Below are 26,519 nucleotides of genomic sequence, written 5' to 3'. Positions count from 1 at the left end.
AACATGCACATGAATATAAAGAGGTTAAAGATGACTGAGTTTTCATTTATGTTATCTTAATAATTCTCAACAACAAATACATATTGCACCCTTGATGGTTTCAACCCTTTGAACTCTGCAATAGAAATGGTCCACAAGTGCCTACATTGGTATTTTTGCTCAATGTGATGTCATTTCTTGGAGTATCTTCAAATGCTTTATATCCCTAAAATCTCTACAAGCTAAACTAAAAGGTAATGTAAGTCAATAAATCCTAATAAATGATAAATGCATTGAAACTGTGTCATTAAAAAAAAGTACAAAAATTGCAGGGTTTTCTTTCCGTCAGATCTTAGATGTAGAAACATAAACAAAATATTTCTAAACACTCCATAACTTATGTAAACTATGTACATTATTCAGTATTTGAATTATGCTTATTTTTATGAGCAGATTGCAAAGGCGTGATGGATTCATCATTCTTTTCTCTGGCACCATTACCATGACATCACTACAAGCATACAACATAATGAAGCGGGAGCCTTATGATCTCTTCAGGGAAATTCTAGCGAAATTTCTGCAAAATGCTACATTTGCATGGCACAAAAGGTACCTTAAAGTAATGGTATTCTAAAAAAGGAAGACAGAGGCCTTACTTTTCTGATGCAAAAGGAATTAATGCTCAAGCTATTATGGTTTATATATATATATATGTATGGCTGTCTGCAGGAGTTCCATTTTTGTCTGCAGGATGTTCCATTTTTGCTGCTTTTGGTTTGGTTGCTTTATTGTTATTATTATGGTGTGACATGTCTTGTGTCAGGTATTATTGTTTGTTCTTGTGTACCGTATATTAATAATACACTGTATCTAACTTCATTAGAATCTAGTTTATATGAGTGTATTTCTGATATATTGAACATGGAAAAGTAACAGAGTTTGCAGAGTTAAAAGCTACGAGAAGATATGATAGAGATACATTTGGAAGTAGCCAAAGAAATTGGGGTACTGAGTTGGGGTGGGGTTTGAATTTGAAGGTATGTGTGTGTGTGTGTGTGTGTGTGCGTGTGCGTGTGTGTGTGTGTGTGTGTGTGTGTGTGTAGGAGAGGTGGGGGGGCTCTATGCCTGCCACAGTGAAAAGGTTAGGGGGCAACCCATCTGGGAAGGTCTGGAAGCCAGAGATAAGTAGTGAAGAAAATCCTGCCTCCCTGTGCCATATCAAATTTACAACATTAAAACCTCATTATCTATAGAGTGGCTATGAAGGGGGAAGGAGGTGAGGAGGGAGGATGAAGAAGATGGAGGATAGGAAGGTGGGGAAAAGGAGGTAGGGTACAGCTGTCTAGTAAGAAAAAACCTGTCCTCCCTTTCTCAAGCCTTATCAAACTGCTCCCCAAGGACTTCTTCACTTGAAGCTAAAATTAGTCACTTTATGTGGTTGGCTTGTCTCCAGTATAAAGTACAGTGTTTCTCCCTTCCTAAGATGTGCATCAAATTGTGAAAAGAAGGGACAATGAAAGAAGAGACTGCCAGTGTTTGATTCTGGGTCTTAATTGGCTTCCATGTTAAATAATGTTAAAGCAAAGACAGGAGCGAGTAAGGCCAGCTTACTGTAAAGTCGCTGCCCTGATTTTGACAAAATAAGTGTTTTATCTGCGGCTGTCAGACTGCAGCTACAGTACATCTCACAGCGAATGCAGTTCTTCTCACTCTGTCCTAAACTTCCTCTAATTGCTCTCCTAGAGGCAGAAGCTCAGCTTTCTCTCTCTGCTTCTGCTGTTTTCTATCTTTCCCTGGCACTTCACTTTTACTCAAACCGTGGGAAGTAGCACCTTCACTGCCAGGTGCAGCACCCCCGCCACTTGAGCAGGAGTGAGATGTCTTTTTACTGTTAATTTGTTTTGTTTTTTTGGTTTTTTTTGGTTACCTGCAACATCTTTTGTTTTTAAATCATTTCTGGAAGCATGAGCTTTCCAGGTGATTTCTGGTTATAGTTTGTGAAGTATTCTATGGATCTGGATCAGCATGAAAATATTAATGTTTAAATGCAATGTTCAACCAACAGCTGAACAGTGGCAATGTCATAAGTGAAGCAGCTCTGTGCTGCAAGTGCAGTTATCTCATACACTGTAAAAATAATGGATGTAGCTACCATTATGTTGCTCATTGGTTTGTGGACTGCTGTTTTGAAGCCTCAAGTTCAGCATTTCAGCTGTCACATCTTTGTTTTCTGGAGCCAGCAGTGACCATATTTAAATGAGAGTGTGGAGCTGTGGAGGAGTGAGAGGTGGAACTGGCTTGTAGACTGTGGTGACGCCCCGCAGACAGCTGTCACTTAATCTAGCCCTGCCCTTAAATAAACATAACTTTGGGACATAATAAACACAAATAGTTGAGTTATATAAAAACATAAATCAAACCCACCCTACAGTTTTCATGAATGCTGAAATAAGCTATAGAGACCTTTCTTGTCTGGTTGTAAACAGCATTTTAAGATGGGTGTCTTCAGGAATTTACTCTGTTTTTGAGCCAGCCTCAAGTCACAGGACATTCAGTGAAGTGCAGTTTTTGGCACATCTGCATTGGCTTTATTTATCATCCTCTGAGGTTGCTGCTAAAGTTATCTCAATGACTAAGGTGCATTTCCAAACTTTTCAATTTTCACACTGGCATATCGTTTGCCTGACATAACATTATATGATGCTGTCAAAAAGTGATTTACAATTGTCGTAGCAGTCAAAACACATGGTTAAGCTTTGCTTATGTCACATAATTTGAGCATAATTTTTGGTGTTTCAGCTAACTTTAATGTACATGTATTTATTTTAGCTTTTGGTTGTATTTGTTTAAATGAACAAATGTTTCTGATATTATAGATACTTGGTGTGCAAGCTCTGACCTGTAGCTATTAGTGGAAGGTGTTTGCCGTGGTTAAGATAGTCATTTGACTACTTTTTGACTCTTTTATGACATCAAGGGCAATCTTTTTTTGTCTTGTTTCCATTTATTGTATGAAGTTAATTTGGAACAATCTTTGGAACATGTTTAAGTAACAAAATGAGTTTATTCTGTAAGTGATAAAGGTTTTTTTTGTTTTGTTTTGTTTTGTTTTTGTCAGAGTGACAAGTAAGTTGGAGCTGAACTTGTATTGGCTGCTCATGGCTAACAAAGGAAAAACTGTCAACAATGCTATAGGGCCCCATACCGTGCTAAGTTTGTATAATGTTCCGATATGTGTTTTAGCTTGAGTCAAATTTCCATTGGCACTGAATGTATATGATCATTCCAACTAGCTATCACACTACCACCACCACAACAACAAAAACAACATTTATCAGTGCCTTCCAAAGTTAATGTTTCATATGAGCATTTTCTGATCTGCCACTAGTGGGGGTTAGGGACAGATAAGAAACCAATGTTGACTGTTGATGTGAGACCGCATGTAAACTGTGGTTTCTGCTGACAAAGTCAGACACGTTGTACAGCCAACGTTCCACCTGAGCTCCTTCCCAAGAGATTCTGTGGCAGTAAAACAATGTCAAAATACTTCTGCCTTTACTTCTAACAGTCACTTGCATGGTCACAAAGTGTTAGCTCTCAGGACAACTTAAACATTACAGATCTGAACAGCTAAATCTGCAATGTGTCTTCTTTGAGCACACATGAACCACATTCTGAAATGGCATAAATGCATTTCACAAATTGGAGAGCAATGACACTCAATGAGCTCAGAAAGATATATTTGAATCAAATTTCCAGAAGGAAAATCAGAAAGGAGGACAGTTAAAACCCAGTTTTTATTATACTAGAGATTAGACCCTGGATCAGCATGTGCTGACCACATTAGCAGCATTTCAAAATGTGAGCCCAAGACAGGAAAGATCATGAATATACTGAAGTATGTAAAAGAAAATAATAAATAATAATTAAATAATAAGGGAAGGACTTTTGCAGGATACCAAGATTATACTGTGCACTATGCCAGCACCGTACTTAGTTTGCTTATAGGATTTACATATTAATAGATGGCACATACTAAACTATAAGAAGCAATAAGAATCACAATAATATAAAGAACACACACTCTCTCTTTCTCCGGTGCTGCACAGTGGAATCATGGCCTTACCCTATGTTGTGCTGGAAAATTGGAATGTGTGAGCCAGCCCTCTAGAGTCATGGACTTTAGGACTGAGTGTTTACATCAAAGAGAATAGATAAGAAAGAGATTTGACAACAGTCTTGAGCATTTACAGTGTGTTGTTATGATTGTATCTCAGAATTTTAGTGAGTTATGGATGACAATATGATAATATGTATTAAAAAGAAAAAAAAAGAACCCAAAGACTTGCAGTGCCATCTCGCCCCAAAAATCCAAAAACTGTTTTCTTTAGTTTTATAAAAAAGGATAGGAAGATGGCAGGAAATCAAATGTGGGTGTGGATGAGGAGGCATGTTGTTCTTTTGGTGTTTCGCACACAATCCCTTGTAGGTGCTTTGCTCTTTGTTTTTAATCTGTCTGCAGTGAAAGTCTCTGAATCTGTTTTTGCAGCTGCTGGCTCAGCTACAGAAAAGATGAGGATATTCTTATGTTTAGCTTTGGGTGATAGATACGCTTTTAATTTAACTTTCAGTCTCCAAATGCATTGCTTCCCACTGACTGAATTACAAAAAAGACAAGATATGCAGCCGCAGTTTGTCCTTTCTTTTGAGTTTTATATTCTGTCCTGGAGCAGCAGTCTTTGATGGGAAAGCAATCAGGTCCTGCACATTTCACCCCTGAATCAGAGGCTCTCATTGGTGCCCCCGGTTTGACATTCTTTATGCAGGCCAGCTCGATCATCGGGCTCTGGCAGCGAAGTGTTTTGTGCCTTAGTCTCACGGTTCATACACGTTAGGACCTTGTCCACTACAGGACAGCTGGAGGCTTGATTGCTTCAGTCAGACAGTCTCACAGAGCAGAGTGGTAGGAGTTTTGATTTCAGCAGCATCCACTGGCGAATAAATTGGTGCTTTGGTCTTCTTGTCTTTAAGTGATTCAGCTGGGGAGATAGAAAAATCTTCCAGTGCTCTCAAGATGTTGACATACACAGTGAAAAGCAGGGGAGTGACGTTTTTTATCATCACATTCACTCTTTATTTTCTTTTGCAAAAGACTGAAAACAAGTCCTTAAAGAGACAGTGAAGTGCTGAGACATGTGGAGGGAGATAGAAGTAGAGCGGCTGCTCCTGTGCATAAGAAGGAGCTAGTTTGGGCATCTGATAAGGATGCCACCTGGGCACCTCATCTTGAAAGCTTTCTGGGCATGTCAAACTGGTAGAAGACCCTGGGGATCATATGTGTCACCTGGTATGCGAAAGCCTCAGGATCCCTTAGGAGGATCTGGAAGACGTTGCTGTGAAAGGGAGGTCTGGACTACTTTGACCGGCCTCGGATAAGCTTAGAAAAACAGGTGGAGAAGCAGTGGAAGTCCTGTGTGCACAATGATGATGTAGCATACTTCCAAAGAATTTAGTGAAAGGACATAATTAAACTTTTCAGTAAGCACATATTCATCAGTAGATCTGCTTATCATTGGTGATTTTAAAGAGAATACAAAGAATCATACTGGATATCTCGTTTTTTTTCCACCTAAACAGCCTGAGATTTACAACTCAACATCCAAGGCTGGATGACTGGATGGTTTCCTGCAGAGATGTGCTATTTTCTTTGGTGGTAGGGCATTCACGGATACTACATTTTTGTAGTCATCGATTACTCCCAAAAAGTAGCAGCCTAGTTAATTAATCACGAGAGATATATCAGATTTTTTTCACCCATTAACAATAAATTATTTATTTTTTTCTTTAAAGTCTTAATTATAACCGTTAATTTAGGCAGGACCCACCTGGGAGTATAAATGAAATAGCAGAGTCCTCAACTGACTCTGAGAAGCTTTTTTCTAATGAGCTGAGATTTGATTTGACTAAACCCCCAACAGGCTTGTCTAAGCTGGAGATACTGTTTGACTGCAGCAACAACACAACTGCTTTCTTGAAAGGTGGGAGTCTTTTCTGCTCTAAATACCTTGAATTCTGTTTATTTAACAAAATCAAAAGTTATATCCACCTTTGGTCGTTAAAGGGCCATCTGAGCCCACAACAACAACTACCCACAGCGCCCACAGTTGCATATCTGCAGATGAAGCATTAGTCTACAATGATAGAAAGCGACATGTGATTTTGATGTTTGACTAATGACTATTTTGTGAAACTATGGATGTATACAGAGAACTGAATAAAGATTTGGCAGCGGTTCATTCCTGTGAAAGTTGCTCAGTGGCAAATGAAGCCAAAAAAGAGTGACATTATTATACATGATTATTTGATGAATCAGGTCTCTTGACTTTTAAAATGTTACAGACCAAATGCATCAAATCCAGTTTGTGAAATTGGTAATTTTGCTGGGGTAACTAAAAAATGTATCCACTGGTTTGCAGATATCTCTTTCACAGTGTAAGTCTACGGGTGAAGTCTTTTTTTGGCCTAATGGCATCACGTGATGGACTCGAAAGATGTTATTCCACAGTTTCAAATTGGCTTCCAAGCCCCTGCTGCAACTGGGGATTTGTGTGGAACCCCTATGTGATAGTAAATTTCTGTCTTTGGGAGGAAACACTCTATCCTTCATAAATAAAGGTAACTTTCTGCGATCTCTTCTGGCACATATTGAGACACCAGCGTCCACAGAGACACCTGAAGGCCAAATCAACTGTGAGCTGAGGAGATGAATCTTGGAAATAATTTCACTCAACAAACAATAGAGCAATATTAGTGACTGCAGTCAACAAACACTGTAACATTCCTCCCTGAGGACTCTGCAGCACATGCAAGCATCACAGAGAACAGCCTATAGTGAAAAGCTGCATTCAAGCTGTAACAATGTGCCATGATATCATTGAGTAAATAAATAAGACTTGATGTGATTACACTCATATAAAATGGCCATAAAACATGTAGTTTTATCTCCTGCAGGCATCAAATTATTTAATGATTCAACTGCAACAGAAGTACTTTTTTTGGCAGGTCTAATTTATGTTTGTCTAAGTCACCGTCTATAATTGTCTGAGGTTGTTTCCTCTAGCGATTAAAGTGAAGAGTGGCCTGCACGAGACACACAGGATGAGTAACTTGACCAATTAAAGGCTTTTAATTGGATCTCCCACAGATCCTAATTAGATTCCATATTGTGTGCTACAGCTTATGAAACTGCTGCAACTCAAACTAAATTAACTGTTTTTTAATGGAAGAAACATGCATAGCTTTGTTGTATTGTATAAATCAATAAACCTTTCAAAATTCAGTTGGAGTGATGTAGTCTTACAGTTTGACAGGATCCCACTGAAGCCACTTATTAATGAATGGATGCTCATTTTTGCTGCATGACTGCGATCAACAATTGATGTGTGCTGGAATAAAGAAAGGCTCTCCATCACTGTTAAACCCTGTCAGGATGACTACAGGCTCCATGAAATATGCATTGTGGTCCTAAGCTCAATCGCGACTTATTAGGAAATAATATTGTATAAAAGATGAAGCATGAACCCGACTCTTAAACAGACATTAGGCATAAGTGAGAGAGAAAATATATCAATTACAGGAATTATAAATCTAAGAAATATGTTGACACGTTTCTGCATTCAGTTGTCTTTCATTTATCATCGTGTTATGAGCAGTATTCAACACCTCCTAGAACTAATAGTAATAATGAGTTTTTTTTATCAACCATTAGTGCTTATTTTAAGTGACATGAAATAATGAATAATAACATGAGGAATAATGCAAGAACTAGACATTGAGTAATTATTTTGAAAGATACTGTGGGTAAGGGACTCAAAAACACACATCACTAACTCATTATGTCTAATATGTGTCAATGTTTTGCATGTGCATGTGTGATGGAACAGTGCACAGTGCTGTATTTAGTTAACATTTTTTTGTTATTTGCTGAAATAGCTGGAGAAATACATGAATACCTGAATAACAGCAGGTGTCTCAGAGGGCAGCAACTTAAACACAAGTGAGAAAGACTCCCACACACTCTTTTAGGTGGCTGGGATGTTGTGCCGACGGATGAAAAAGAGAATGCATTTATTACACTTTGAATTGTGTTCCTTTCTTCCCATTAACCTTAAGCAGGGTTCTTGCAGCTTAAGGCAAGACTGATTTAAAACTTTTTTTAATGCCATTCGGAATTAAGTTTAAGACCAGTTTTCTACAACCCAAACTAAAGAAGGACAATCTTATTTTGTACAATTTTTTTTTGCAACATAACAAATGACTCTTTCTGTCCAGTGAAAAAGACTATCTACAGCACATGTTGAAAAAAACAACCCCTTTTAGGGAAGAACAAATGGAAGATAATGAACATTTATCAAAATAATCTGTCTGGTTTACCAACAGAAGTGGGAAATATCTGGCATTTCTGGATGGTTTTCTGGGCGATTTTGTGTTTCTAAATCTGCATGTGAGATTCCACTACTTGGAGTTTAAGAAAGGGAATTCACTAAATTATTTTACAAAAAATAGATGTTACAATTTATTCATACACAGGAACATTTTTATGTCATTTGTTTCTAATTCTTGTTATATGGATATGCAATTCGCTAATCACATTTGATGAAATTGTAAGATTGTTTTGCCTTTGTTAACTTATGTCCTTTATAAAATCTTTTTGTCTTTTGACAATTGATGTTTTGCATACAGTATTTGGTGAGGAAACAATTTGAGAAATACACATATTTGCTTTCCTTGCCAAGATTAGATGAGGGGATCATTACCACTATTACCACTTACCATGTCTGTACAGATCTGTTCAATAGGAAGGTGGAGTCAGGAGGCATCTGAAGTTTTTCCAACCCACTTTAGATTAAATCACGCCCACTTAAACATGATTAGAGCAGGCAGCTAGACATCAAGGCCCACCAAGTCACTGAAAAAGACGCTGAGCTATAGCTCACCCATGGATGTACCCTACAGTCCCTTCACCTCACCCTCCACCTATGGGAGACTACAAAGCTGGAAAGTTTGCTTATCTGAGTTGGGGGTGCCGACCAGCCACTAAAGGTCCATCTTTGCAAAATATGACAGCTACAGTAGCTTCAAAAATAGCAATATGGGTAATTGAGCTAAGACGGATAAACACAGGGGAGGCAAAGACATGTACACAAGACACACAGATACGTAAAGGAGGTATAGGGGCACTGAGAGCCAATGTCCTGCCTTCAAGGAGAGACAGTAGAATTCTTCAGTGCTTTTCTGGCAAGAGCAGTGTGCAAAGCCACTGTTAAACTCAAGCTACAGGGCGCCTAGGTATAAGTTACTTTTTGAGCCAGCACCCAACTTCCTGCAGTGAATACTATTTGAAGCAATAGGCTGGCAGCCAATCACCAGGACTTGATGTCTGGCAGGCCTCTTTAGTGATGCAAAAGTGAGCATGGTTTCATCTGTAGTGGGTTTGAAAGCCTACAGATGCAGCCTGAAGATAATTATTTTAGCTTAGCATAAGACTAGTATAGGGTATTGGTATTAAACAGACAGACATGAGAGTGGTGCCATTCTTCACATCTGACTCTCAGCAACAGAATTCATGTTTTTTTTTTCCTGAATTGTTAAAATATTCCTTTGAGTAAAAACACTCTTTCTCTAAATAGCTGAATGTCAATGTGTATGTTTTCTTGAAGTGTTTCATTGACCAACTGACCAAGATTTTTGTAATTCTCTGATTGGCCAACTGACCCATTTATCTGTGCAATAAAAAGGAAATGTTGTGACCTCATATACCTGGTGAAGATGGCGTAAACAGTAAATAAACATACAAGCATGAATAATAAGTTAACAAGTTATTATGAACCAAGCAAAGTATGTGAGAAGCCGTGAGACTGTTGCTGCTTCTCACTGAGTCCTGATAATAGATGACTTAGATGTAGTTGATATTGATTCGCCTGTTTTATCGACTCTAATGGATTACTGTCTGTGACCATAACAACAAAAAGCGCGCGTGCACACATACACACACAAACACTCACATACATTAATCATCCCACTCTACCTTGTCGAAGTATCGTATCTCGTAGTCGAGGATAATTCCGTTGGGCTGCTCGGGCGGTGGCCATGACAACGAGAAACTGCGGCTCGTTGAGCTCACTTGGTGCATTATGGGAACTACTGAGGGAGCTGTTAAAGACACACACACAAACACACACACAAGTACACACAATCAATTAGGCAGTTAAAAGATCTGCTAGCATGCTTAAACTCCATAAATATGGAAATATAGAGTGTAATATAATGACATATTGCCAAGGATTATTTACACCCAAAGGAGAAAAATGTTTCCTCATCCAGGCTCATGAAAACAAATTACTGCTCTTGTCACTGATGGGGAGGGAAGAGTTATGTCTGTAATGCATTTTTACTCATAATTTTAGGAACCAGAAGCTCTTGGCTATAATGTATTTTTTGGTTTTGGCTCCCGGATCTTTTTACGAGATGGTTTTCATCACATTTGAACTTCATTTGATCGCTAAGAGAGGAAGGAATCAAGACACGGAGATTGATAGTACACTAGTAACCAGTATCAAATTGATGTAAGTCATATTGAGGATGTATGCATCTTACACAGCTGAGTCATCAGGACATCATGGGGCTGCAATAATCCTCAGTAAACGCTGTGATACCTCATGAGTCCAATACTCCCTCTGTAGTCATTATTGGCAGCGTGAGCAAGCTGTCACCTGAAATCCTCACAGTCATTTTTAATATTGCCACAATTGACATTTTACGGGCTTCTCTATATGTCGAGTGAGTTTCATATCCTAGGGTCCCATGAAATACGCTAAACCTATTGCATAATTTAAAACCCTCCCCGGTGCAGTCAACCTGAAAATAAATCAGTTTTTGTTGAGTCCTAAAAGATTTCAGGGATAAGAGAGTTTTGCATCCGGCAGCGGTAACAAATGCGCTCAGAAAGCGGCGGGGTGACAATGGATCATGTTTCGATTAGGAATGAGCCTGGGTTGCCGTAGATGAGGTAAATGATGTGTTTTCCATCAGAGCAAAGCGGCTTTTAAATCTAAATTTGGGTAGCGGAGGAAATATCACTTGTGTCTGTCTCTATAAAGTATTGATGGAGCAGTAACTCAGCTCACTTTATAGTCTCTAAGAATTATACTGTCAGAGATGGGGGGGGGCAGAGAGGGGAGGGCAGGGAGAGGGGATAAAGGCAAGGAAAAGAGAACAGAGAGAGAGGCAGAGGGAAAGAGGAAAACAGGATGAAAGCTGGGGAAGTGCAGGGAAGACAGAGAAGAGGGGGACAAAGGGAGACAGAGGCAGAGAGATGACAAGCTTATAACATGTTTTATGAATTAAAAAGCTGTAGCTCAATTTCCTTTATCCCCCTAGCCATCCCTCCCCTCACATAATCTACCGTGCCCCAGGGCATGTTCACACACACACACAAACACAGATGTTTCTACACACACGCACACAGCTTTTTGCACCTCCACACTCACCAGCCTGATTGGTTGTAATGTTGATTGACAGTTGCTGGGCGGGGTAAGGGCTCTTGTTGGAGACTCCGTTGACTGCCTGTAGAGTAAAAAGTGTAATGGTCAGCTATTCCACCTTACAGACATCACCCCCCTCAGTTACAGTTGTTAGCCTGTCAAGCCCTCTGTTCTCACAAAGCACATATGCAGTTTACAATGCTAGCAGTGTCAGATTTAATGCTCAAAAGTCTTAAACCTGATTCATGGTAGGGTCCTCGACACTTTTTAAGGGGTGCTGCTCAACAAAAATGGCGTATTTGGTGCAGAAAAAAGTGTTGCTTGACACTTAATTTAAAAATCTGCAGCTTCCCCAGCTGACTATCTATATAGAAGACATGGAGACAAAGAAAGAGCATTGAGCAAAAAATCTAAGTTATTACAAACCATCCAATCACTTACATCCCTGACATACTAAGTCATTCGTCAGCCATTGGTCAATGTCTGGCAATCAGTGAGCTTCATTTGGCATTATACAGCATACCGAATCAGCATGGGAGAGGGCTAAGCCCATCGGTGAATGAAATCACTTTAACTGGCAGTTCAGCTAAGCGTACAAGAAGATTAATGAAGGTGGAGAAAGTAAACAAAAAGTAAACAAATGGACAAAGTCAGGGTAAACAAACTAAAAAATTCAAAAGATGTGGCAGGATCAAGGACAAACTGTAAATTCATTTTTAAATTCTTTTAAAATTAAATTAAATTCTTCTTTTTTAATTCTTTCGTTTCTAATTGTTTGTGTTATTATTATTATTCCTCTCGCACAGATGCAGAACATACATGCTAGTTGGCCGTTGACTGTAGTCTCGGTGATGTGATCACCTGAAACTTTTTGGGCAAGACACAGACGACGTGATGCGTAGTAACAGTTGCCCTCTGTTGTTGCTAGGCTTTCATGTCAGTTTAGTGTGTCTGGGCATTTACGCTTCATTCATGAGTTTCACAATTGTAATTATCTGGTAGGAGCTGCTGGAGCGTTAAAGAGACAGTCCTGCTAGCATAACCCAACTCTCTGAAAATAATAGTAGTCAAAGACACACAGCTAGTAAAATCTGGCTTACTAATGTAGGTATTAGGCTAGACAGCCACACATGCCAATAAGTGCAGCTTATTAAGAGCAAACAAATACACTGTTTTATGTGTCACTTACACTTTAGCTCTTTTGTTTATAGTTTTGGAATTGTAAAAAGAATAAAACAAAAATACATTTATATAGGGTGTATCACCCTGATTTCAGCCACATGCACTCTGGCAAAAAGAAATCCAAAGTTTAATTCTGCCACGCAGAATTACAATTTCTATACCATGATTAGACTATGGCTTTTTATGGGAAGGATTCAACAAAAAGTCAATTATCAGCAACAATAAGTTGGTTTTCATTTCAGTGTAGAAGCGCCGCCAGTGTGTTGATGAAACTCGAAAGTCCCACCGTCTTTCTCATCTCACCAGCACAAAGATGCAATTAACAGGTTCCGAGCGTGTTTTAAAGACCACCTAATTAGCTGCCACATATTGTTTGTCATGAGCTCAGTTAATCATTTTGACGGTTGGAACAATGTCTTCAGTAACAGCAAATCATTAAACAAAGGCGTGGTAATTAGTGACGCTAGCTTAATGGCTTACTCCAAGCTCTACTGCTACATTGTTTGTTTTTTTTTGTTTCTTTATCATCTCACGTTCTATTTTGTGTTTTTCCTTTTCTTGAGATTCTGAGAATTCAAAAATATCTGTTTTGCACTAAAGAAAAAAAAAGTTCTACAGCTGACCAGTGAGTATCTCATAAATACAGAAATTATTACTATCAAAAACTAATTTTGAGAGTCAAAGTCTGAGATGCACCGATTATTATTTAAATAGTTGTCAGTATTTCCTCTTAGTGGATCATTTTAATTTGGGATAAACTGGATGGACATCTCAACGAATAATCAGCTCTGTATTTGATGGTGGCTGCCTTCAGTAAACACATCCAATTATAATCAATACTTTCACAATCAGGTCAGTGTTTTAGTCAGTCATTCATACATCGTTATTGATCCGTCTGTCCCACGACAGACTGCTTTCAAAATGGTTGAACTCACACATCCAAGCTATCGAGTAGTTTTAGAAAAGTATTATGAACTACTGTATCTGCTGTATTCCTATAACACGCTCTTTTATCAATAATAGGTCCCCTGGACCTTGACATTCACCAACAGGAGAATAGGTCACATTAAAATGAGAAGATTAGATATAATTTAATATCCTGGACTGAATAGGGACAGTAAAGTAACATGCTTCTTTCCCTCAATAACTACAATGCATGTGACCTTGATTTCTACACCCAGCCTTCATGGTTACAGTAAGGCAGCTGATAGCAGAAGATTGAAGGTCCACTATCATACTGGCTTTATGAGCATCTGGCTTTGTGTTGAGAGAGCATTGATATAACTGGAAATTGTGCAGGAAAGCTTTAGTGTCAGCAGTCATCTACTGCACATAGCCTGAGTATCCTTGAGCACCACAGTGAATATCTGGCAGCTATTTGCATGTTAAAATAAAAGTTGACACAAACCCACTAAGCACCAAGGTTGCTTTTAGTATATTTTAGCATAAGATATAACCACTTCTTTGAGGAGCCTGTGACTTTATATTGTGAATGATGAATGTCCAACTATGTAAAAGTAACTCTCTTCAACATTGTGGGATGAGATGGGATGCAAGACGGCAGCGTGCACTGGTGCAGCAGCTCTAGTCTCTTTAACTCAGTGCTTTTGTTTGTTGTTTTTGTCTGTATTTCTTTTGATGTTTGTTAAATTAGTGCAATAAGCCATCTGTGCAATCTACCTCACTATTCATCTTGGCACTGCTTTGACCTTATATTTGCACTGTTTTACTACTGAGTAATGTGTTTATTATGAGTTACTGTGTGTGTGTGTGTGTGTCTGTGATTCGCACGTCTTGTTTATTTATTTTAACTACACTGATCAGGAGTAGCACTCCAAATTTCACTATATCCTGTAAAATGATGATAAAGCTATCTATCTATCTATCCATCTATCCATCCATCCATCTATTCATCTATCTATCCATCTATCTATCTAATACAGTAGGTAAGTCCCTCCAAGATGTTGTGATGTTGCCATTGTGACAATTAATGCAAATTCCGCCAATCACCGTGAATTGTTATCCCTCACACCCACTGTGAGAGGGATAACTGTTAGCATCACATGGCTAATGTTACCCAGCCATGCCCCACTTCCATTACAAAAAGATTTTTAATTCTGTTGTAAAACTAAATGCTCATAATAATAGCCTCAGAATTAGAGACAGCATTGCAACTATTTTTCATACTTTTATTTGCTTCTGTAATGTAATTGTTAAAAAGAACGGCAAAAAATATTGCAACATGCCTGACAATGTTTTAGAAAAGCCCCTGTGAAATTTGACATTTCAGGCCACAACAGTCACAGAAACCGCCTTCAAAATCCTGGAGGGACTGACAAATGGTGTGAATAATAAAAGATATTCGTCACTAAAAAAAAAAAAAAACTACATCTGTAGGTTTAAAAAGTGTCCTTGTAAGTTTTTATACTTTATACTTTTACTGTATTCACAACAGATTCCACTGATGACCCTAAGCCATGGCGGAGTCACTTTGCCAATTTTTTTCCTATTGCGTAGCTTTAGAGCTATGAGGAGGCAACAGTGTTATTGAGATTTGTGTATGTAACTGTGAATTTTGTGAAGAAAAATACTGATCAACAGAGAAGGTGTGAATAATGCTGCAGGAAGACTTTGAGAAGTTCCTTAAAGGTCTTTGATACATTCTGACACATTTTTCCTGTGATTTTGGGTAGTCATCAGTGTCCATTGCAACTGCTGTGAATCCAAACCTAAGAGGCAAGTTAACTTTCCACACACATTTCCATTGGAGTATTCCGTTAACATCACTGAAAAGTATAAACACTGAATAAATAAAGGTAAAGGTACAAACCTGTATTTCGAAGGTGTACGATGTGTGGGCCCGTAGCTTGCTTATCTCCACCCTGGTGTCCTTTAACCCCTGCTTGCCTGGAACAAACGCCACGCTGTCGTCACATGGCTGACACGCCCGGCGTTCGCTGCTGTGGCACCGGCGGCACAAGACGTTATACGACAGGTCGTCACGATGCCCGGTGTCACGTGGCGTGTGCCACTCCAGCTGCACTGATGTCTGGTTGACAACTGAGACCACGTTGCGAGGAGCCGAAGGGACGCCTAGAGAGAGATGATTGGACATTAAGGGACTGACGCTGACAGGACATGTTTCCAGTGTCATTTTCAGAGTCTGTCAATTTAAATAAATCACTGCTCCACACCTGCATGCAATCAAACTTCATTATGACGATCACTTGAGAAAATAATTTGGATTTCCATCAAGCAGTGCCTTCTAATGGCTTACTTATGATTTTTTTTTTCATTATCGCAGGATCTTTGACATTTTATAGCTTAAAAAAAGCTGTGCTTGTATGCAATAATTTGTTTGATGATATTTCAGTTGATACAAATACCAGACCAAGATGTTTCACACGGTCAGGAACATAAATGCATGATGGGCTGGTAACATATTAGATTTACTGATTTATTTGTTTCTACAGAAGCTGAAGTATCACTTTCCTGTTACCCAAAGTCTTTTCCACTGGCAAATCTGACTCATTACAAAAATAATATTAAAAAAATCAACACAAGCAACCACAATACAGTTTGTGTCCCATTAATCAAGATTAGACATTATACAAATATACCTTTAAATTGGGGTTGCAAAAGCAGGGAAATAACATTACTTTAAAGGCTGCTAACTTCAGAAACACATGAAGCACAACTTTGTATCTGGACTTCACCACATTTCACAAGGAAATATTTTTCTTGTAGTAGTAGTTACTGACTACTACTTACGATAATAGTACTTTTTAACATTTGACATTAGAGCAAAAACAGTCAATTAAATACTCGGTCAAAAGAATAACAGAACAGTCTGTTGGTGTGCATTATGGGTAAATATTGGTGTTATTTCAACTTTTAACACATTTGACCTGACGAAGACCCAAGTAAGATCAGAACATTGTCTTAATTAAAAGTTTGTGGCAAGGATTAAGTATGCATGGGTTAACTTTTTCATTCAAGTGATCCTCACCATATTTGAATTGTAATTTCAAGATGCCAACAATTCCACGGCTCTACCATACAAAATGTGAATATTGGTTGGTTTTCATTGTCTTCTTAGATGGACAACTTAACTTTTAGACAAAAACGAGCATCTGAATATCTCAATTTGGCCTTTGGGATTGTGATATATTAAATCATAAGAAATGTCGAAGATGGCCCAGTGTTTTTGTGTGTGTGTGTTTTTTCTTTGACTGCTTACAGATAGTTTGCCAGTATGAGTACACTGGTCACTGACCTTACTGTTGCTCCTCTGATGAGAATTCTGCTCTCTACCGATTGTACTTTAATGCATGGTGTTTGGGAACTGCAAACTTAATTTTGTTGTACATGTACATTGATAATTAATATATACATCTGGTGCATATTTTCCACAATTAACAACTTTTTATGTAGAAAACAATAAACCAATGCCAAAAATAATCATCAGCTGTAGCCTTAACTGAAACACAAAGCATAAGATTTATCTGATGAAGCTGAATACTTTTTACACCCATAAGGTCTGCAGGAGAAAAGAACATCCTGTCCCATCCCATCTTGGGTATTTTGGAAAGCTCTGCTTCGGCCTGTTTGCAGGGATTATAATTTACATTAAAGCACGGTACAGACTCCTGGCTACAGAAAAAGTAAAGAACCAAATGTTATCTTAGAGTGAGCGCTGTGAGCTAAAATTGGACCTTTCTGGACTTTTCCGCACACTGACCGGCTGTAAATATGAGGATGGTTACTTTACTTTTACTTTACAGATGTCAGCTCTGGGGTTTTAGGTTTTCAAAGTTTAAACATTTGTTTCTCTCTGCCTACATGCACAGTTGCCAAGTGCAGGTTCCAACCGGTGTAGCTGCTACAGATGTACAGATGAATTCAGCCAACGTCTTGTCTTTAACAGTCAGGAGGTGACCTAACAGCTCACCGCCAGCCAGAGAATCTCTGCCTGTCATTCTTCACTCACTCCCTCAGTTTCTCTCTCTTGCTGGTTCTCCCTCTTTTCTGTCAGCTCATCTCTTTGATCTGAGGAGAAACTGTGGCTTTTAGGGTGTTATAGTGAGTCTTAAACGGACACCCAGAGTTTTCACAAGGTTAAACCTAGCGGGTCCACTTCTCCTTGAGTATTCAGACACATCACAGGCCCACGACACATACAGAGAGGCCTACACCCGCGCAACATGTTGGAACAAGAAATAGTATTCAACCTTGGCATATGCTAAATTGTAAGAAACGTTTGAGATGGCCCTGTGGAGTACGTATATGTGTGTTTCACACCCACCCTGAAGAATCAAAGTGCTAACAATAAGTGACAGATTGGAAATCCAAGTAGCAACATCTTATCAATGCTGAGACAGAGCACCTTTTAAAAACTGTGCATTCATAATTACACACACACACACACACACACACACACACACACAATCACTCATTCATTCACTCATGCAAGTCTTTAATAATTGATGAGTGAGTCTGTATGTCAACTGTAGATGATTGTCATCCACATGGTCGCTGTGTGACCCCACACAGTTGACTGAAGGCACGGAGGGAAACAAAAGAATAATCTTTTTGTCTCTCTTTTTCTCTTTTTTAACTCTTTCATTCCTTTTTTCTATCTCTGTTATTTCCTTTATATATATAAAAACAAAGCAAGAACGAATAGAAACATAAATTATTTCTGAGGTGCTGGATTATTTACACAATATTATAATCTGCGTATTACTGCCATAATCAAATTTAATTTTTTTAAATATCACTGTCATAATCATTACCAGTATACCTTGAAGCCCCTATTTTAAACTGTCAGACACCTACAGAGTTCACAGCAAATGCACAATAAATAGTAAATAAGAAAGAGAGATAATTTAAGATAATTTAAGTCGACCACTTTTACTGCTGCAACATTAGAAACCACTTCACTTCAAGGAGTTTTCTTTCCTGCATTTTACAACCTGCACTTCCTCCCTATGTTATTAAGGGCTTTTACTGTATCAATCTGACCTATGCACAAAAATACACTTGAAAAATCCCACACACAGATATCGTACACACACACATGCACACACACACACACACACACACACACACACACACACACACACACACACCTCCTCTGTACCTGCTGCCCATGATACAAGCTGAGGGAATGATTTTCTGTCAGGCAACTATCCGCATACTGCGCGCTCACTGTTCCATTTCACTGATCTGATTTTATATCTGATCAAGTTTATACCAAATAAAAATAAACTGAAGCCCCTTCTTATAATGAAGTTATATCCCAGTTTTTCAGAGTTTCTTACAGTATTTTTCATTGCTTTTGTGTTTTGAAAGAAGAAAAAAAATAAACAACAACTTGTGACTCAATTCATTTTTGCCCTTGAATTGAAAGTTTCAAGGTAATCACAAAGCTGTGTAGGCTGAGTTGGTTGACACCTGACACCTTTTCACTGGGAATTTTTTTTTCTTCTGTCAGCATCAATTTATGAGCGTGCTGTCACTGTTTTGAGGTGAGGCTTTTCATGTGTTCGTTCTGTTGTCAGAATAGGTTAACCCCATAAATTGTTCCATTATAACTGTGGCAAAAATCATTTTCATTTCTTCAAATAATTTAAAAAAATGATTGAAGTGGCACCGTTTGATTGCAATACAAAAAAAAGGAATAAAAACAATCACAAATATTGCAGCACATAGCCGAAACACATTTTTAGTAAAAGGCTGACAAGCTCCAATACTTCAGAGCTAGATTACATATGTGGCTAACAATTCATGTTGCTTGTTTCCTCTGTGGATGTTTTCATGGATCACTTTGTCACTAGTTTACAAAAACATTGATTATGCCTCTCAGGCTACTTTCACACCTATTCTCTGGTGCACTTGACCATTTGGTTCGATTTATATAGACTGGAGAGAAAGCTATCGATGGAACTCTGGGCCAACTGAACCAAGGCTGCCAGAGAGGTTGGTTCTCGATCAGCTTTGGGGCGGTTTGTTTGCAGTATGAGCACAAAGCATACCAACCAAAGGATTAGGTCGTGGTTGAAAAACTTTTAGTATGACATTAAAAGAAAAACTACTATTGAATCTATCTTCTGATTGATAGTTGTCAAGAATTTCACATGTACTGAAGAAACAATGCACTGTATCGACTATACTTCTGGTAACAGTGGTATATGCATGTCAGTAGATGAATCCAAGAATTAACCTTAATATATTAGAAAGTGAACTAATCCAAGTACTTTAGAAGGTCCTCATTGAATTTTAAGTGAAGCATATGTGCAAAACAGTAACTATCCCTCCTTACTATGAGGGAACAACACATTAGGTTTGGGTGGTATCACAGTATTATGGTATACCAGGGTATTTAGACATCCCAAAGGTTATCATACATATAGGCGCTCCTCTTTCTATTAAACTAAATGTACGTAGTGCACAGCACGCACCAGATCTCAGTCTCCGGTCTGTACAGGTGGAACAGGCAACTGAGGACAATGGACACCTAATGTTGATAAGATATGGTACAGGACTGTTAACAGCCGGCGGACAGAACGGGAGAAATAGAGAGTATGGGGAAAAATAGCATATTTTCACATCTTACCCGCTGAACTAAGGATTTATTTTTTAAACCAAACCAGAGTTGGCAATTGTTGGAACAGTGGACTTACTAACTAGATTACTAGCAAGGGTAAATAAGACAGTTTAGGTAAGTTTAATAGGTTTCTGTTGAGTTTGAATGAAGTGTACTTTATGATGAGTTAAAGAGGCAATTAAGAATAAGGGAAAGTCGAATTCAAAAGTTGTACAGTTATATTTCTCTGCTTAATAAGGAAAATAGGTGTGAGGTGTCACATTCATTGACTGAGGTGCGGTGGGGGTGGGAGGTGTTAGCAGTGTAAATTTACACCATCATATACCCTATAGCCCTGTGAAATTTCCGGAGGGTATAAGGGTCCTTTTCATCCTGCTTCTAACTGTCTGATGTCCAGTTGGGTCTTGACTTTTAACGCTCAGCATCAATTACTTCCTCCTAATCTCTTTGTCACCATCACGTAAATAAATACCTAAGAAGCAATGAAGTAAAGTCTGACTTGCTGTCAGTCACCAGAGTTTGATTTCCCCTGTGGGTCCATGAGGCGCTGATGATGCAATCAATGAGTTGCCTGTTAGTCCAAATGACTGACAGAAGTGAAGAGGTATAGCACTGCTGGAAAGATGGTCTTTAAGGAAATAAAATAAGGCTATATAACCGGTGAAAACAGAAAGTAAAGGCTGTGGTATTTGCCCCTGCTCAAGAGGTAGAAAACCTACCAGACTGCACCGTGCCGCACCAGACCAATAAACACTCCCACTATTGGGTGATGTAAAGCAGCTTGTCTGTTTTGACACAAGAAACAAGGCAGCCATCTGTTTACAAGCAATTTTGAATTTCAGTTAAAAAGTAGGGCAAGACTTGTTTCTGAAGACATTTGAGATGAGAGATAGGCAATGAGTAACAGAGTCATGGTTCATATTTCAGCAGCACAGCTTAGTTTTACCATTTGATCTCAGGCTTTTCAGTCTCCATTTTAACATCACAGGAAACAGTATGGTGCCCGCTTCTTGTTCATAAACTCTGTTTATGAAACTCTATTCCATTCCATTTTCAACTGCTTATCCAGGGCCAGGTCGTGTGGGCAAGAGGCTAAGCAAAATACTCCAGACATCCCTCTCCCCAGCAACACTTCTCAGCTCCTCCTGCATATAATCCCTATAGCTTGTTCTGGGTCTGCCTTGGGGGTCTACTAGCCCAGAACACCTCTAATGGGAGGCGTCAGGACGCATCCTGATCGGATAGCCAAACCACCTTAACTGGCCCTTTTCAACGCGAAGGAGCAGCGGGTCTACATAAGCTGATCTGGGCTCTGGTAAGCCAGGGCAGTTTACCGCAGTTCATTTACACCTACTACCCACCCATTAAAAACAAGCGAAGTTTTCATTAAATGTGTAGACCTTTTGGTTCATCTGTAATGAGCCATTATTGACATAAAACAGAACAGAACTAAAAGGCAGCAAGGTATCACTATTTACCCTTAGACTAGACCAACAGAACTGAATTACAGGTGTAGGAAAGCAATTCAAACTGTGTGCAACTGGATGACTTAGTATGGTTTAGTAAACATAGGGAGACCAATCCTTAAAAAAAAAAAGTAGGGCTTCAACCATATCCACTGTCATGATTCATACATCACAATGAGAGATAACGGTTTTATTTTTACAGTTTTTGTGTTACCTCTTACATATTCATCTGGCAGAATGTTGCAAATTCATTCATGAATGTAAGACAGGAAAATAATGATCAGCCCATGAATGAACGGGAGCTTTTTTAGCCTCGAAAAACATTAAGTTGTATCCAGGTCACCAGGACGTGCACAGACACACACACACAAGCAGACGCACATACACACATACATACCTACACACACAGACACCAACACGCAGCTTCACATTTTGAGACTAGCTACAGAAACAGTCCAAAAATGATTCATGTCTCAACCTACTTACACCATCTCTCTGTGGAACTGAGAGGCAGCATTTTCCAAACTCTGTGCCTCGTCTTGCATAGCAATATAGCCTCTTCGACACGCTAAACACATATTCACTTCAATGGAAAGCCTGAGGAGTGTGGCAGTGTTATTACTTACCGCTCCCCAAATCCCCAAACAAGGACGGGAACACTGCGGCACAATCGCTCTGAATGAGGTGCATGAAATTAATGTTGGGATGATAAATCAAAGCAGATACTGGCCTTTAATTCAATGATAAGATATTGGACTGTCAGTGATGTAAACCTCTGAGTATGTTTCGTACATGTGTGTGTGTGTGTGTGTGTGTGTTTGACTCACTGGTGCACATGTCCTCCGGTTTGTCCATGTCTCCACGGTAATAGCCATTGCGACAACCGCAGAGGGTGGCGGCCTCGATAGTGGAGCGACTGTTGAGCGGACATTGCTGACATAATCCTGCCCCTTGGAACGACTTGAAGGTGCCCTGAGGGCAAGCTGGAGAAAAAGAGAGAGGAAGAGGAAATTCACATAAAAAACCAATACAGAGCTCAGCCTCCTGAACATGAATGAAACACGACAAATAAGCTATGTTTGTGTGCCTTTTGTTTGTTTCTATTGCCAGACATTTGGCAAACTTTGTTTTAGAGAGACGCGTCACCAGTGGAGTTATTTACTGGTAGTGTGAGGTTGACAAAGCACAGAGGGGGATTTTCTGGGAATAGCAGCACATTATTTTGTTCAGACAAGATACACAAAAACATTTTGTGTACTTCCGCACATACTGATTATCTGCTGTGTAGATTATGGTTTCATTTTCCTGGTTCCTTTATCTGGGTCACAGTTGTTTCTGTCCATAAATATTAACTAAATTATTATTATGGTGTCCCCCTTTATCCAACTTTTATTTATCAAGGCACGGCTCATTCTGAGCATGCAGCAAATGCTTGTTATTTTGGCTTTTATATACATTTGTGGACTTTCATCATTTGCACTGCTGTCCTCTGGGGTTAAGACAGTCCCAGTAATGGAGTTCAAAGCCAGTGTGTCACTTCTGTTTCTCATCCACAGTTTTTAGAAGGCTGTATGAAGACCCTCCCTTTTAGTTCTTTAAAGGCACAGTGTGAAAGATTTAGGGAGATTTAATGGTGTCAAGAGCTGAGGATTACTGCATGCAACTGGCTGAAACTTTTCCTGATTAGGATTCCTTCAGTGTTCATTGTTAAGCAGGTTTTAACCGGGAGCTGCATTATCTGCAGAGGTCTCTTCCTCTCAAAAAAATGACATGTGACTAGAACTGGTAAAAACAATGATAAAGCAGTTCCCCATCACAAATCAGTGTTTCTCAGATGCTGTTTGGCTTGTCAGAGACGGGCTGTTAGCCCAACACCTGCTAATGTGTGCTCAGCTCTTTTAACTTTTTTTTACTGAGAGCCAAGTTATTCGCAGAAGTATCTTCCACTCCAAAACAAATGGGCCCGGCGATTAAAACTAGTAAAAAGATTGATTAAAGCAGTTTCATATGAAGAAAAGGTGTTTTTCTGACTAAGGTGAACTACAGTGACCAAAGCGAAAAAGCAAAAATGCAAATGGCCCTGTCTGGAGCTAGTGTTTGGTTTATCTGTTCTGAGCTACTGTTGAACAATGGTGGTGCAACATGACGGATTTTGCCCCCTCTAAATGGCTCTTTCTAAGGTGACAAAAACACAGTGATTCTTCATTTACTTAAGTTAACATACTTCTTATAATGTATTCCATTTCTGCCAATATATTCCCCTTAATCCTACAAAATCTTACACATTCCTGATCATTTCCCTCCCCCTCGATCATTCCATCACCCCATTGATTTAATACCCATAATACCCACCTGCAAATCTGTTAGCTTCACAAACACAAATGCTTTTGAACACTAGTCAGTTACAACTATGTGCTGCACTGAAAAAAGAGAATTTTTAACCAACCTAAAACAATCACTTCTTCAGTCAACACATAATTAAGTTTTCTCAACTCGATTTCCAAGCAGTTGTGTTCATGGAACTTGATAATCTGATTTGTAAAAACGTAATTAATTTATGAGTTATAATTTTAAATTACTATTTAATTTGGTTTAAGAATTCTCTCTTTTCTGTTACAGGATTAATCAACATGAAACATTAATGCAGCTCCACAAAAGTTCCTGCACTCTCTCAGAACTGCCCACTCACACAATCCACTTCCTGTATTTTTATCTAAAAACACTATTATTTTTCTGTGGTGCCACAGATGTATGCATCATCCCCTTTTTTCCAGCTGGTGTGCAGATAGTGGTGTTGCATTTTTAATTTTTGACATGAATTTTTTAATAGCAATAAAGCAAGACCTTTGCCTGGACATAATGTCATACAGAAAAACCATTGCTGTTGCTGTGTTGGCCATTCATCTAACAGGCTCTTTGAACAAAATCAGCACAGTATGTTATTATAGCTGCTGATCCATAGCAGTCACGTCTCTGTTGCCTCAAAGATATTTTTGAAACACAGATAAGACTTCAAAACTCTGTGTGTTTTCTGGCAACATTTATTTAACCTTTGTTTTATCAGGAGGGTCTCTTGAGATTGGAATGTTTGCTTTTCAAGAAAGTCCAAAATAGTAGCACAGTTTACAAATAATGACACAAAGCATCAGGTGAAATTTGTATAAGCTTTCAGAACAGCCGCAAGAGTTTTCTACTCTCGGAATCAAAACCCAAGGACAGCATTTCCCATCTCATCAGGTGCAGTAGGAGTTTGGAGTGCTTAATATTATGTGCTTTGTTTGAGGCATTTTGATAGTAGCTCATATTAAACATTTTCAAGAGGGTTGCAATTGAACCCTTCAAAGCCTCAATTTGTTCAGAGACACTGCCACCACAGCAGCACTACTACGTCTTACTGACAGTAAGTGTTAAAAAGAAAAAAAGGTCTTAGATCTAGTTTGAGACTGAAACAGTTAAGATTCATGAAACAAACTGAATGTAACATCACAGCACGGTCAAGCACCTGAAGTTAAATAAATCGCATGTTGCATCAGAGTACTTTGTCTCCCAGAGCGACACCTGTTTTTCTTTCTCACATGGGATTTCATAACAGCCTTTTTGGAGAGGGCAAACACATTCTGCATTATGACTACAAGTAAAATAAAAAATAAAAAAAGGTGTGAAATGAGAAATTAGACTGAAACGAAAGCTCTTCCAAAAGGCTAAGGAGAAACCAAATGAGTTTTTTTAAATGTTACTTTTTCCAGTTTTGATTAATCTTTAGCACTTTGTTTTACCTTCCTCCGCTGTAATGAATGTTCACTTTATCTCTGAGATGCTTCAGATGCTTGTAAGACCGAAATGCAAATGTTACGCAGATTTATGGCGAAAGACATACGAGGACTGCACAAACAGGCTTTTACGGAGTCTGTACAAACCGCGAGTCCGAAATGATAAAATGAATTAAGTGAAGGAAGTAAATGAGACAAAGTGCTGGCGAGTTAAGAGCCTCAGAGTGTCACTTAATCAAACGTTCAAGGGTCAGGAAGGTTTTGTTGAGGAGAGGAAAAATGAAAAAAACAAAGATGGAAACAAACAAAGTAATACTCAAGGATACAAGAGAGAAGACAAACAAATTGAGAAGGAGCCAATAAGGGGGGCAATGAAACTGCTGTTTTTATTCTTTCCTCTCAGTATCACTGTTTCTGCAGTACTGTTCCATGGTGTTCTCTCTGCTGAAATGTTATACTGTTATTTCTTGGTTTTGCTGATGCTTTTGTTCTAAGATGATTTACAATGGAGGCTGCTGTTCTTTGTTCCCATGTTTTACTGCATATTACACTCTACATGAACCACGAAGCTTGAAGAAACTACTCACATCTCAGTAGCAAAATTCATATCATACTGCAGGACTTGCTCAAGCTTGTATTAAATGTGAACAACTACATACATCGCTGGCTCCAAATGATGGCATGAAGTAACCGTTTTGCCATTTTTACAATTCTGTAACATCAGTGAACAGCACACTTACATCTAAGTGTCCTCTCCTCACTATGTGCTGTGGAGCAGGTTGTGAGGCCAAGTTTTATGAGTAGAAGAATTTTATTTCAGTTCAGAGTGTTAATATGATTTTTTGATAGCAGTGCACTCATTAGAGAAAATTACACAAGAATCTCTTCCCTTGACTGAAATGACCAGGCGACTGAACAGCACGCAAACCCCTTAATCAGAGCTGGAGCGCATGGCTGAGATCTATAGTGC

General features: G+C 38.9%; 1 protein-coding gene across 1 annotated transcript in view; it reads right to left on the bottom strand.

Annotated features, from left to right (window-relative positions):
- LOC121964183 (ephrin type-B receptor 1-like) overlaps positions 1-26,519 on the bottom strand; it is a 103,928-nt gene that overhangs the window by 28,989 nt on the left and 48,420 nt on the right. Inside the window, exons 6-9 of the mRNA XM_042514399.1 lie at positions 22,607-22,762; positions 15,535-15,797; positions 11,529-11,604; positions 10,067-10,191 (exon numbers count right to left, since the gene is read on the bottom strand). Of these exons, the coding sequence (XP_042370333.1) occupies positions 10,067-10,191; positions 11,529-11,604; positions 15,535-15,797; positions 22,607-22,762 (620 nt within the window). The remainder of the gene's footprint in view (positions 1-10,066; positions 10,192-11,528; positions 11,605-15,534; positions 15,798-22,606; positions 22,763-26,519) is intronic.

The sequence above is a fragment of the Plectropomus leopardus genome, chromosome 3 (assembly GCF_008729295.1).
Source record: "Plectropomus leopardus isolate mb chromosome 3, YSFRI_Pleo_2.0, whole genome shotgun sequence".
Lineage (NCBI taxonomy): Eukaryota > Metazoa > Chordata > Actinopteri > Perciformes > Serranidae > Plectropomus > Plectropomus leopardus.
The sequence above is the reverse complement of the archived record's forward strand: the minus strand, read 5'-3'. Positions and strand labels throughout refer to the sequence as shown.